At 50.3% G+C, this 15,047-nt stretch overlaps 1 protein-coding gene across 1 annotated transcript; it reads right to left on the bottom strand.

Annotated features, from left to right (window-relative positions):
• Positions 1-6: 6 nt before the first annotated feature.
• ctdspla (CTD (carboxy-terminal domain, RNA polymerase II, polypeptide A) small phosphatase-like a) lies at positions 7-14,792 on the bottom strand. The gene is made up of 5 exons (XM_055508678.1): positions 14,769-14,792; positions 13,852-13,951; positions 3,837-4,003; positions 2,562-2,594; positions 7-649 (listed from the first exon to the last, which is right to left on the bottom strand). Exons 1-5 carry the CDS (start codon positions 14,790-14,792, stop codon positions 536-538), a joined length of 438 nt encoding a protein of 145 aa, XP_055364653.1. The 3' UTR covers positions 7-535.
• Between the last annotated feature and the right edge of the window lie 255 nt (positions 14,793-15,047).

Genomic DNA, 15,047 nt, shown 5'->3' with positions numbered 1-15,047 from the left:
TTCTATCGCTCTGACTGACTGATTGCGTTCAGCTCTGTGCACTCCTCACACAGCGGCAGACTTCCTGGGTTTGCATTCATCTGGCAGCGTGCACCGTTTACAAAATCTTTTAAAACATGCATCCAAATAAATTCCCAAGCAGGAATCATCCTTTTATTCCGATTATATAAGCAGATGAAGAAGGTAAGCTGCTGGTTAAAGGCTGTATTGTGGAGATTTGTGGTTTCCATTGGTTAAAATAAACCCCATGCTGATCAATTGCATGATGCAAGGCTGCTGAGGATGCACTGGTTGCTATGACGACACCTTGTTAGAGTAACAGTTAGGTATTCTTCCTGCTGATCCTGTTGTAACTGCGGTGCAGGCGCCATGGTACCCTCACGGACACACGGCACTCACGTGTGATGATGCTGACGGTGCTTGGTGACGCCACATCACTGTAATTATTATCATCTATATTCCACCACCCTATTATCCATCCAGGGTTGTGAAATAGCAGGACTATGACGTGAGACGATGATAAAGGAGGGCTAAGTTAATGACATACCTTAAAGGAGCTGTGTACCAGGGTTTCGTCCAGGTCGATGACCACGCAGTTCTTGCCATAGTCGGCTATACTGACCTCGGGCAGGAGGAATTTGGCTGGAGGCTGCAGAGACAACAGGCAACCTTTAAAACAGGACGGACTGCGTTTACACAGGCTTATTACAGAATCACACTGCACTGAGGGCGCGACGGTAGATCTGACGATCCCGAAGACCCACTGCACGACATTAACAAACCAGAAGACGCGTGATTGAGCTGAGTCTCCGGTGTTTTAGAATTCCGGGGTTTAAATTTTTACACTAGACGTCAGAGAGAGTTGTCTTTTGTCAAACAGATGTATCTCACAACCTTCACTTTGCGTCTTTTCCCTTTCGCACGTCATCAGCCGGAACACGTGCAACAAAACCCACGTTTTTCTTTAGTTCATTCATGTGCACATTAGAGTTTTGCGTTTTATATAATGTACATAAGAAAACGAAACGACGGCATTGAATTATGGCTTTTAGACAATTCATCTGAATTCCTAAAGACTAATCTACATGAATAAGAGAAGCATTACTGTTGATGCTTGGCCTTGATGTTTGAATCACTAATGTCCCTCAGAGAGCTGTTCGCTCACACTTCCATCAACACTGACTTATTCTGCTAAATCTTAAATACCAAACGCATTTTCAATTTGAGTAGCTTTCCACTGAGGTTTTATTGTTTTACGATATTTTGTGTATTGCCTCATGCTGACTGTGCTCTGTGCCTGTGCTGCCTTCAGGGTCAAGGGGGGAAAAGGAGAAACACTAGTGTCCTCTGCTGAACAGGCCTGGGGTTACAGACAGGCGTGGGGCAGATGGTTCGGTCTCACACATACGAGCTGAGAAGCAGGGAATGTTGTGTCCTACTTGAACACAGCCATTTTCCGCAAGTGTCTGCTTTCGTGTCTTTTGGCCGAGCTGACTCTTTCTATCACGTCTTGTCACGGTGCTGGGAGCTCGATGCATCACAGGGAGAATTTCCTGCGGGCAAGGACAGCGAATGGCATCCTTGTCAGGCCTCGATGAGTGTGATTTATACATGCGGGTCGAGCACAGCAGGAAAAGTCTGATGGGACAGTGAAGGGGCACAATCTAGGAAAATGTTAGTTTAATTAGTGGTTTTAGGGTCTGAGGTTGTAGGGGCAGGTGTATGAGATGATATTCTATCCCAAAACAATCATTGTTTTCAACAAAATTCAGATGTTCCGATGTTCCGATAAATACACTCCGTTTAATTAAAGAGCAAGCATTGCAGACCATTCCAAGCTATTCCAGTCGCCTCTGAGGTCCCTTGGCAACACAACGAGCAGACCGCATCACCGCATGCGCTTCCTGCTATTGAAGGGAGGTTTCTGCTGGGTGGCGTAGTTTTAAGGCTTGGCTGCCATGTGGGATGCTGCGAGTGTGAATATCCAAAATTACACGGAACCACAGGCAGCGCATAGTTTCCAAAATAGCTAAATGAATTGTCGTTTCAGCACAAAGCGGGGAATCGGATAAAATAACCTTGCAGCGAACACTAATGACGTAAACCGTTAATGGACAGTAGCTCTTTGACCGCCGGGTACATAGTGTAATCACAGTGTGTTCTGTTTCAATGCAGACAACACACAAATCGAATTAAGTCTTTTAGACGAGAGTCGTCCCTGTAAACATCCAGGAATCCAAGATTCAATACATTTAATCTAATAAAAGGAATCTGTTCTTGCTAGAAGAGAAACACAAAATGGATGAAAGGACAAATGGGACAATAAATAAATCATATGGTAATAAATAAAGTTGCATTACTTCTAAAAGAAGCGAGAGGAGGGTAACGAACCAAAGCTGTTAAAGCTGCACTGCAACATCTCACCGTAGAGCAAAGAACAATCACCTCCGTGTCAACATCCACATGCAGCTAGAATGATGAAGCACAGCAGGAGGAGGAGGAGGAGGAGGAGGATGCCTGATGCAAGATGAAGAAAAATGATAGATAATAAGAATACATACACTGGGGATGGGGATGACCTGGACCTGGTCACACTGGAGAAAATAAACAAAGAGAAAAAGAGAAAGAGAGGTTGAGAGGGACAGGGTGGGAAAGCAGAAAAAGAAACAGACAAGCAAACGAATCAACAACATCAATATTCCAATCAACGAATCCACAAAGAGCGAAGGAGGAGGCAGAAGAGGAGAAGGGACGCAAAGTACACACAGTGATAAAAACAACTCCCTGGAAAACAAACAGAGCTGCCATAGTAACAAATACGTCTGGCTGGAAATCCAGCAACACGGCGCTGCTGGGAGGACCGCTGCTGGGCCGGGGGCCCAGCGCCACAGCCAGCCCCGCGCTGCAACGGGGCTTTTTATGGCCCGGTTCAGCAGGTTCACTTTAAAGTAACGGGAACTCCCTTGTTGAGGAGGAGGCCCGAGGCGGGTGAGCACCGGCCGCATGTGTAGCTGTCGTGTGCGGGGGCCACGCATTCCTCCCGTGGACGGGGGACCTTTACAGGTAAACGGCAGCAGAGGCTGATGCGAGCTGGACCGGCTGCAGAACGCTGTGTTTGCGGAGGCGGTTCTGGGTTTGGAGCGTTTGCTTCACACATCCCCACTATGCAGGTCGGAGTGTGTGTGTGTGTGTGTGTGTGTGTGTGTGTGTGTGTGTGTGTGTGTGTGTGTGTGTGTGTGTGTGTGTGTGTGTGGGAGGGGGAGGCGTGGGTGCCAGGTAATCCATCACACTGGACAAACAAGGTCCATTTTGTGGGGTTTAAAATAGCAGCATGTGTGTTTACTCCCATGTGTTGTCATGGGTATATGGTAAGACTTGTGCAAGAGTGTGTGTGTGTGTGTGTGTGTGTGTGTGTGTGTGTGTGTGTGTGTGTGTGTGTGTGTGTGTGTGTGTGTGTGTGTGTGTGTGTGTGTCTGTGCGTAGGCAGATATCGAAGAATGCGAGATGGGAAGTGAGCCCGTATTTTGGAGCGGCGGATGGTAAACAACCTCTGGGTTCAGCGGGTTTGAAGCAGCTGGAAAAGTTTGTGGAGGGGGCTCTGCGAGGCGGCACGGCACCCCAGCCCCGGAGCGCTGCGGGGAAAGGCAAAGCCTAACAAGCTGACTGTAACAAAACCAAACAAGCGCTGCTCGTTATGGGACCTCTGGAGTCAAATTAGGATTTCTGTCATGAATTATTAAGAAATCCCCCCCTCTTTTATTATTGGCAGCAGGCTGCGAATGCTGTGCGGGTCGGACCGTGGCCAAGTGTGAGGGGATGGGATGAAGGAGTCTCACCTTGGGGGGGCTGCCGTTCTCCTCTGGCGGCGGGGGCAGAGAAAGTGCCTTGTTGTTGGGGGGCGGTGGCTCCACGTGGTAGTCATTGTAGTTGCGGAAGCAGCAGAAGAAAGGGCTAAAAATGCTGCGACTCCGGTGCTTCTTTAAGCTACTGTTGGACTGGGAGACTGGAAGAGACGAGAGAGAGGAGAGATTAGAACCTTGAGATGTTGGAGACAGGGGTTTTCCATGCCGGTCCGGGTTCAAGTCTTGGCTTCTCCAAACTGAGCTCACCTGTTGCTTGAGAGGCATCGATTTACCAAATCCACCAACCGCTGTGTCGACACCATATTTCGAAATATGACAAATCACTCAGTCTTCGCTGTTTCTGTGTTATAACAAAAGCCTGGAGCCCAAACAAAAACACGCTCCGAGGCTGCGTTTTACATGCAAATTCACATTATCGTGACGAGCCGAGGTCTGAGATTGTGAAACACAGTGGGGCTTCGGTTTATGCAACAGGGAAGGACAGAAATAACCATCATTAACAGGCCTGCTGGGGAAACAGAGGTGGTAATTAACATCAGGAACGACAGCCGATCACACGTGAGAAGAAAAGCAAGAAATGTGTAAAACGACTGTAAACATTACTGTCATCATAATATTTGACAGGACTGAAGCATGACTTTAAATGTCTTGGCAGGTTTATCAGGAGCAGAGCGCTGCCAGGCTCACGGATGCGACATACACACAGACTCTGGATCTGTGGCCTGCTGTCACACTGGAGGAACAATCAAACGCTGCATAGCTGTTGCATCATGGCTTTATATTTTTATTTCTCCTATGGGGGGTGATAGGATGTTTGGGCAGCTCAAATACAAATGATGCTGAGATGTTCCTGGAGTGGCAATCATATATATAGAAAATATATAGAAATATATATAAATACATATTTCTGCTGTGGAAAATCCACATCTATTGAGGCCTTTGAAGTGTCCACGGGACGACTTAATCTGGAATCATGCTGTCCCCGTTCGCTAACATCTTCATACGGCCGCGTGACGCTAGCGGCCTGGCTAGCCACGCATATCGAGGCTAACCGGCGTGCTCCCGTTCGCCCAGGCCTTCAGACTGAGGCCTGGAAGTTGCTCCGACCGGATCTGACAGGCTGCGGGCTGCGAGTCCGATTTGTTCTATTTACCGCGGATCTTCGTTTTCTCATCGATGCTCCCGACGCTTTGGCGAAGGATCTCGTGACGGAGGACGAAGGACGAACGCACCGCGCCGCTGCAGCCCGTGCAGAGACGTGATGAGTCACTACACAATCTTCCAACGATGCCTTTGAATGTAATTGCTCATTAGCTTAAAGCTAAATGTAATTCGACTCCATTTTATTAGAGCAGGAGCATGAATCTGTTTGCAGGCTCTAAACCACCAGATGGCAAAGTGCTTCTTTATAATTTTAGTAATCCAGCTCTTTAACATAGTGAGTTTCCATCTGTAGAATCGTCCTCGCTCTCCTAAACATTGGCCTCAAACCCCTTGATGTCACTCTTCCTTCCTCCATTTTGGGACGCCTGCATTCTCCCGCCCATGTCTGTTGCCCTGATCAACCACCCTGAAAAAGCAGGTGGGAGCGAGGGGAGCTGTGAGGGGGACAAAAGGCGTAGGCATGGGTGGGGAGCGTGACTGTGGTGAGGCAGCCTATACTTGGGTCTGATTCTTACTCCACCCCCTCCTGCACACACAGCTCTCCTTTCTCCCGCTGACACGGACCACATAGCTGAGAGATGACTGCCTTCGGACACGCACGCACGCGCGCACGCATGCACGCACACACACACACACACGTATGGGCGAGGGGCCACGTGTGCCGCGATCGACTTCACGCGCGGAGACATGTGAAGCGCACAGAAATGCTTTTCTTCCCATGTCCTCGCTCAGGAATGCGGCTGGCGTCGACTCGCCGCGCATCGCAATGAGGCTTTCGTCAGACTGGAGGAAAATAAGGAGAGGTCAAAGGTCAGCGTTCGTCGCTAGGCTTACAGCTAAAAGTACAACTGTAAAATCTCCATCTCCATATATTGAAGCTGAAGAGAGAGAGAGGAGCTGAATTCCTGCCTCCTCCAAGCAGGTGCACATTATTTACTCACTATAAGGCGCTCATTTGATTCAGCGCTTTCTTTCGAGGAAAGAAGCTCTTTGAGCGCGTCCTCGCGTCGAGCTCCCCGGCCGACCTGAGCCGGGCTCTGCCACGCGTTCAGCCGCGGCCCCTAACGAGGCCGGAAGAGGCGGAAAAGCGCAGGAAATTCCCCGCGTTCCTGACAGGAAGCGATAATCAGCCCGTGACCCGCAGCGTGGCCCGCCGCCAGGCTCCGAGAGGGGAAGTGATCTCTAGCTGAGCTCCAGACGCTGGACGCGGCCCGTTTACTGCCCTGTGAGCGTGAACGGAACCGGACACTCAGGCAGTCGGAGCGCAAGCGGGCAGGTAATGTGTGCAGTAACCTGGGGGGCAAACGCGAGGCGGAGCTTTAATAATTCAGGTGGAAAACGGGCGGGTTTTAAATGGCAGCCGGCCACTTAACAGGCACGGATAGATGGAGTCAGCAGCAGTGTGGGGGAGTGGGGGGGCGCTATCTCTGCTCCACAACACCACTGTACAAAGGGAAAAGCTGACATGGTGGCAAACAGACTCCGAGAGCTAAAAATGTCACGGTGAAACCCTCCCGTTGCCCCGGGCTGCGAGCGTCGTCTCCCAGATTATTCGCCTCCTCCCACCGCCGAGGTTTTGGAGTGTGGGGCGTTTGCATTAAAAGTGGGACCAGCTGTCTGCGGCTTACGTAACGCGTCCTCGGCTGCAGCCGGAGCGAAGGACGGGCCTCCACGCACGCGCACGCACGCAGGCGCGACAGGTAATCCGTGATGCTCCCCACGAAAAACATGAGCGGCTCCAGTTTCAAACATCCGCGAGCACCTGAGAGTAAGGCTGTGTCTGTGGCGGCGGTTCGCTAACAGCGGCCGACAGCAGGGGAGGGGAAGCCCCGCGCTGCCTCAGCACAACAGCACGGCGGGAGGGATCCCTGCAGGCCGGCACAGGAGCTGAGCTACAGCAGCCCAACCTGCAGGTGTGTGTGTGTGTGTGTGTGTGTGTGTGTGTGTGTGTGTGTGTGTGTGTGTGTGTGTGTGTGTGTGTGTGTGTGTGTGTGTGTGATGAACCTTAATGACTCTGACTCTCTCACGCGCGTTCGGCCTGTCGAGGTCTTTGCTGGCTGATGCGTGAGGCCATCAAGCCAATAATAGCACAGTATGATAAAATAAACTCCCATTAAGCCTCCTCACTTCCCTGCGCAGGCAGCTGGAGCTGGGGTGAAAATTACAGGCTGTCGAGGTTCCATCACTTGTAGCAGACGCCTTTAGTCGCGCGGACTGACCCTGAACTGCTCGTCTGCGTTAATATTTCATTGCTTATCCAGTCAGATGCCTATACGCGTCCTACATACAGTAGCCTTATATAACTCACATTCACTCCATAATCCAGCTGCGCTTGAAGTCAAGGCCCCCGTTTAAACAGATATACTGCTCGCCCGGCGCCCATGTCACGCTGTGAACCCTGACACAGAGACTGGGGGGAGGGAGGGGGGGTGCGTGGGTGGAGGCTGTGGTGGCGGTCCCAGCCTGCCTTGCAGCCCCCGGGGGGGATCAGCGCTGCTGCTGCTGCTGCTGCTGCTTCTCGAGCGCTCTGTGAGACGTGGGAGATGACAAGCGTGGGGAGGAGAGGGGAGGGGGGGTGTGGGGGATTAACCCACTGAGAGCTCGGCGAGAAACAATGAGGGAGATCTGACTGTTCTGCAGGAGTTACGCAACCGGCGGCAACGCGGCCCGCGTCCTTCGGGGCCGCGGCCGTTCGTTACGCGGCCGCCGCTCGGCGACGGACGGGGGAATCCTCCTCGGCCGCCCGTCGGCGCCGTGACCTCGGGGCAGCACGCGCGATGTCCGCTGCTGCTGTGAAACCGGCCGTCGGGTTCATTCTGACACTTTAAAAGAGTGTTTCCGACAAATCGCAGCTCAAAGCTCCGGATCCTACATTTCCCAGCAGGCCGCCCGGCGCTTCCTGTCTGGCGAATCCTGGTGAACAACCACATCAGACTCCAACTCCACACCATTCGTGTGCTCTGTGTGTCAGCTGATCTCACCCTATGACATAATTACTGCAGGCCAGTTTATCAGACTTCATAAAGCTCCTGTAAAGCTTTTAAAGCTTATCCTGAGCCACGCTTCTGTTTTCCCTCTCACTATTATGTGCATAATCTGCGCACTGACCCCGTAAGTCCCTGTTTTTTCCTCTCGAACACAAACTGTCTATAAATGAAGCAGGCGTTGACAGAAAAATGTGCGGAATGCGTGGAAATGAGGTGTAGAACTGGGTCATGTATTCGTGCACGTGCTGCATTGAGCTGCTGCGTTCACACACAGCACGTCCCGCCTAATGGCCCTGGAGATCCACGGTTAAACAGTGTTCACCTTCACCGGCGAGGCAGAAAAACGCCTCTCTGTGTCTCCCGCGGCCTCCTCGGCTTATTCCTCGCTCAGCTCCACTGTTGAAAAATGCATAAGCCGCCCGTGCTCCTCTGTCAAACGTCTCGCAGAGTGACGACGCGGAAGCATAAGCTCAGGAGGGACGACGGGAAATCATTAGGGGGGTGAAACACAACAGGATCTTCCTCGCCGATGGCCAATTACCGATGATGAACGCCATCCAGCGAGCGGAACACCTCGGCCCGTCGCCGACTCTATTGATTTGTTTTGACATGGTCCCTTTGGATGGACGGACACTCCACGGATCCCGGAGCGAGGGCCGCGTCCCGCTAGGAGCAGGTCCCGGAGCGGCACGCGGCCGCTCGGCCCCCGGAGGGACGGGGGCTTCAGGAGTCACTAAGAGTCTTCACTCGTCCACCGCCGCGTGTTGAGGTCCACAGGCGCTGATGTACTGCCACGACAACACTGAGGATACGGCGTGCCGGACGCCTGTCGTCTTCTCGTGTTCAGGCGCTGGACGACGTCGGCCACAGACGATTAAGACGAAAGCCTAAAATGGACGCGACACAACGGCGCTCTCCACTGGGGTTAATTAGACAGAGGGGAGTTTGTTATCCTGCACCAGAATGCCTGTTTTCATTCAAGTCACAGTAACAGACATTAAGCTTGTCCAGTCGCAACTAACCAGAGCACGAAACGGACGTTGATTGATTATTTTACGCAGGATTTTACTATGACGGCCTCTCGTCGGACATCTTGAGAGCCTTCAACCACAGCGTTACGACGAGCTACACTCCAGGCCACATTCGCAACAATGCCACGAAATTCACCATCCAAAGCACACAGACGTAAAAGAAAAGGGCCCGAGAAGCCTCCTGAGAAGCTGAGCACGGTCCCAGCGATCCAGTCACAAGGCATTATATAGGAAAGCCCAAAACATGATAATCTGAACCATCTGCTGCGTGAATTACAGCTCTGAGAAAAACAACCCAGTAAGAATTTAGTCTTCATTGTCTCGGTGCAGTGCAGAAACAAATCACAGCAGTTCTACGAACCTCAGGCCATTTCGGCAGCATCAACCCGTCATCTTGTAACACGAGGAATGCAACGCTTGGTATGAGCAGGAGCAGAAACAGGAAAACGGCTCAAGTTGGTTCTCCAACAAAAACACGCTGAGAAAAATGTTTTTCACAAATTCCTGCTGGCTTTGGTCTTTTTACGTTAACAAAGTCGCATAGCATGAAGCCTGCACACACACACACACACACACACACACACACACACACACACACACACACTGAGCAGACTGAGATCGCAGACATCCTGGCAGCACACCAACGACACAGACTTTGACGAGCTTAATAAAGCAGCAAATGGGTTTTAAAGCTCTATTTTAAACAGGAGTTATGTGGAGACTTAACTACTCACATTCAGCCAGTGTGGGAGTCAAGAAAGAAGCAGCCCACGCTGTTTTCCCTGTGGCTCCTCTCAGAGTGGATTGCACTGTGATTGCATCTGCTTCACATAGATCTATGCTTTGGGGATTTTTTGTGGTTAAATCTTTATGTGGATTTATTTATTTATCAGTAGATTGTCAGAAAAGGTTTCTGCGGCGCCCTGTTGGATTTCACCCCTCCCCCCCCGCTCGTCTTCCTGACTCTCAGACGCGGTGAAACGCGGCAAACGTAACGCCGCTCGCTCTCGTTCTTGCTATTAAACAGCTGTGGCCGTTGCACAATGGCACATTTCGATATAAGCTACGTGTCTGCGAGCGAGGATTGATTCGCGGCCGAGAAATCAAGCTGTGCTCAGAGTAAGTCTGGCCTCATCAAAGCTGTCACTACATTTAGATTTTCAGCTGAGGTCTGAATATCGTTTCCTCCGGAGATCATTTTTTCTGGCACGTCGAGTGAATTATTGCACAGTTGTTTTTAGTTTTGCAATTGTATCATGTGTTTTTTTTTTTACTAAATTCGTGCGGTGTGATTCGCAGAGCTGAACATTTTCCCTCCTATTTATTAATCGATACCAGACAAACAGAACACAAGCGTGAATGTTGATTCTTCTCCCTGGGTATCGGGCCAGGACTTTCTGAAGCTGATTTACTGTAAGCGCTCATACATAATGGAGGGTTGGGTGCTGGCGAGGCTACTGTGGTTAACTGCAAGGTCTGAGCTGTACAACAAAAGCGTGGAGCGCCGTCGTTTGGACTGTGGAAGCGTCCGTTAATGTAGGAGATCAACATCACGCGATACCCACAATGCACCTGGGTTCCCACACGTTCCAGTGTCTCTGAGCATCGCCGGCCTCTGCTCCAACATTGAGCTGCTGCTCACAGCAGCGTGGACGCGTGGGCCAACGTTCCCAGTAGCCCCCCCCACCACCACCACCAGCCCCTGCAGGTGTGGTCCACACACCATAAACACTTTATTAGTGTTCAGCGGCAGCCTGACCTCTGAAGTGAGTCCTTCTCCAAACGAACGTGTGATTAAAGCTCGACGTTCCAGCGTCCGCTCACGCGTTCGCTCGCCGCCGACCGCGGCGTTTTCAGGCGGCTGGAGGCTAATGGGCTCTGTGAGACGCACGGCTTAGTGTGTGATGCCGTGACGCAGCCTTGAGCTGCCGCTGGAGTAATGACAGGGGGAGAATGACATTACGTGTGTTCAGGAAAGTGTACGTTACTCAACCTCGGCCAGGAAACCGAACACGCAAAAACATCTCAGTTTTCTTGTTTTCCCCCAAAAAGGGATTTTTAAAAAAGCCAAACACAGACTTCAGGGTGAATTCAGACGTTCACCAGCGAGGAAGAAGAAAATAAGCACATAATAATAGGCACAATTAAAACGGTGAGTGACGCTGTTATTGTACGCAGCAGTTACTAGCTTCAGTCTCTCACACCAGGAGTGAAGAGCTAAACTGGGCTCTGAGCTAATCTGATTTAGGTAAATGGCTTGTCCATTGATACCTGTCAGTCTGTGAAGGCATCAGAGCGAGGCCCGGCTCATTGTGGAGCGGGACGGAGGCCAGGCGGCCGCGGCGTCGCGCCCCGCACTCAGTCCGCTCATTACGTTTCATTTCATCAGACCCCGAGAAGTAAATAGCTGCCAGATGAAAGGCCTCATTTGGATTTGCAGGCTTGAAAAATTGTTTTCCCAGCGTCACTGATCTCTGGTGCTGGTTCTTGAGAAATACCCATGTTTAAACTGCCACAACATGATTGTTTTATCAACGTTACGGAATAAAAAGCAGATGAAAACGGCATCCAAGTGTAGTCAGCTTCCATGAGTGTGACGAGGCAGACTGTCTAACAATACATGTGCTGTGCCCGGAGGAAACACACCCACGTTATGATTCCAACCCTCACCTCATTTAACATAATCCATAATGTATAAATATATAATCTCCACCTGACCAACATCTAAAAGAACCGGGCTGCTTACTGTGACTCTGGTTGGAACGTAACTGATATGCCTCTGAAAATAGCAGCTCTGTGCTCTGAAATATTCAGCATGTGAGTGTGTGTGTGTGTGTGTGTGTGCGTGTGTGTGTGTGTGTGTGTGTGTGTGTGTGTGTGTGTGTGTGTGTGTGTGTGTGTGTGTGTGTGTGTGTGTTTTCTGGCCTCAGCGCAGCCCAAGCAGGTCACAGAGTAACTGGACAACAAGTGCTGCTTGTTGTCTGCCCCGTCAGAGCCAGCAGCGAGGTCCGGCCGGCGACTCCGTTCAGGAAGCTCCCTGGCGACGCCGAGTGTGTGTTGTGTCACGACGACCGTTTGAGAGGCCTGACTCTGTGTGTGTGTGTGTGTGTGTGTGTGTGTGTGTGTGACCCTGGATTTTATCCTGCCAGATTAATTGTCAGATTCCACATGCCATCTGGGATTTACGGTTCAAGGCGAGCAGATGATGCAGGCAGAAACGTGTGGCGGACGCATGTCTTCTTCAATATTAATCCTCATTTAAAGTTAGCTTTGCTTTTAGTTATTGCTTTAATGTTGCTATTGGTCAGTTATAAAATATAGAAAATATTGACTATTTGAAGTGTCGCTTGGATCACAGCTGCTCTGATCAATGACTCGGTTTCCAAAGGAAACGCACAAAACATTTTTTTTCAATGCGTGTCCACCCGAGTCTGAATTTGAAGGCTGCGGCTTTGAAGGTCAGTGAGTCAGTGCGTCTTGTATGTCAGGGTTGCTCGTGAGAGGGTGTTGCCAGAAGGTGACCTTTTCTCCCACAGACCACTGGGTGCAGCAGGAAGCGGTGGTCCCGTTAGCATTCATGCACCTAGTGGCTGAGAGGGATGGGTGCTACTTAGCCACATACAACAATGGGGCCCTGCTGTAGTGGCCCAGTGCACCGTCCATCCCTCAGGCTTCCTCCTACTGTCAACACCAAAACATGCCCGAATACTGTAAACCCAACTGTTTATGTTCAAAGTTTGAAAGATTGCCCCCGTGCAGCAGAAAGCGGCGACAGCCCATCTCTAAAGGTAAGCAAAACTAAAAAGCTCCCGACTCTGCGAGGGGATTTGTTGTTGATGTCATCACCACATGGTGAAGCTGCGACTCTTGAGCAAAACAACAGAGAGAAAATGTGTTTTCGCTCAGTCTCAGTAATCTGGCCAGCAGCTGTTGGGCTGTTGTTTTCAAGCACTTTCTACATGGTGACACAGGGTGTTTCTCACGTGTGTATGCACAGCTACAACTTCACTCAAGCACAACCTATTATTAATTATGTTACAAAAGGAGCAGATGGTACTTATAAACTGTACAGATTATTAGATTATTAGACAATATAGGCATATCGTGTATCAGTGCTTTCATGCTGGACAACATGTGCCAAAACACGTGTAGACAATACTGTTTCTATAAATAATATGCAAATGTTTATGATAATGATAATATGATTTGTTATGTTTCCTCAAATTATTTATAATTCTGTTTCATTAATGTTTTAAAGCAGATGGTCCTATTTTAAATCGCTTTCTTCTACAGCTGCCACAGTAAAACTGTTGAATTTTCCCATCTCCGCATTTGCCCGGTTGTGATTATTATACGAGTCATTTTATAGGGTCAGCGATGCGTACAAGGATGTCGCCAGTGCACGAGAGGCGAGCACCCGCCCCCTGTAGTAAACCAAGCTCAGGCCAGATTTATACACAACATTACCTGGATATTCATAAAAATAAAATAAATCGGACAAGAATAACAGAAGCTCGTTGCTAAAAAAAAAACAAAGTTATGCGTAATTCCAGCACAGTGTGCGGTGACAGGCTGCCTGAGCGACATGGCTGTTAATGTTCTCTGCTCCAGCTGAACAATGGAGGTTTTCCGTCGATCCCTCTGCTTTCCCTACAGCCTCCTCTCTGCACTGAGCGCCCGCAGCCCAGACTGGGCAACGAGCCCCAGCGCCGACACAAACACAAACCCACCGCCACCAGACCCGTCTGTGCCACATTAAAATAACCGACAATATGCGACGTATGTGTCATTTGTGTGCGTCCTCACCTTTATCTTGACTAGAAGAAATACTCTCCTCCTCTTTCGGATTTGCAACCTGGTTATTATGGACGTGTGTCCATGGAAACGGGATGTTGTGCACCTTCGGCTACACCGTCTTATTCCCTGGCATGCATCGCCGAGCGTACTACGGTCCCCGGGCTGCGCGCAGGCTACAGCGTCCGCTCTCTGCACCATTAAAACTCCATGTTCTCCGAAGCATCGAGTCCCATTCTCCAGCCGAGCCTAGACGCGAGCGGTGACGGCTGGGCCGCGGCGCTCTCAACGTCCGAGGTGACGGTGGTCCCCGTGCGCAGGGAGACACGCCGAGCGCCAGCGCCCTGCATCGACGCGTTGCGCGTCCGCTGTGGCTGTTGCGGGCAGCGCGCAGCCCCCGCCTTCTCCTGCTGCTACTGTACGCTCCGCTCCGGCTCCGCTCCGCACGCCACAGTCTCCACTGCGTGATACTGTTTACAGTGTTTGCCGAGAGATGGCAGCCCGTCCTCCCACCGCTGGGCCGAGCAGGCTCGTTCCAACAGCACGCCTCTGGCTGGGCTTCTGCGCTGCCAACGCGGGTTACAGATACGCACTTACGACGAAAAAAAACGCAACCGCAAACGTTTATGATTCATAAGAAAAGATCCTAAATCTACGTAAAGGTCCAGATCCCCACCCACAACTGATTCTGGGCAATATTTTATCATCCAAATAGATCCACCAATGGATGTGAGCAAATATTAAGGTACAACTCACCAATTGTGCTTTAGCTACTATTTATTCCTGTTATTTTAATAAATGTTTGTGCTTTCAAGATAAAATTCCATCAAATTCTATTTAAACGCCACAAAGAACATGGCCGCTCCTCTCAAGGGCAAAGTACAGCCTTGCCGTTTTATGGCCTATATGGTAACATGTTAATGACTAACCTCTATGGATTTTATGAGACTCATGTATCATATCACAACACACACACACACACACACACACCACACACACACACACACACCACACACACACACACACACACACAGGGCCTATTTGGTTACAATTCATTGAGTAAAACTTTCCCTACAATGAGTAATTTTTATAGTACGTTTCGTATCTGTGCAGTGATCCCCTTTTCTCTTTCCATATCCACCTGTGCACCAGAGACCAGACCCTCCACACGCGCTGATAAACAAACATTATTCATGCCGTTTCTGCCT

The sequence above is a fragment of the Betta splendens genome, chromosome 4 (genome assembly GCF_900634795.4).
Source record: "Betta splendens chromosome 4, fBetSpl5.4, whole genome shotgun sequence".
NCBI classification, from domain to species: domain Eukaryota; kingdom Metazoa; phylum Chordata; class Actinopteri; order Anabantiformes; family Osphronemidae; genus Betta; species Betta splendens.
Note: the sequence above shows the minus strand (reverse complement) of the source record. Positions and strands in the feature narration are given on the sequence as shown.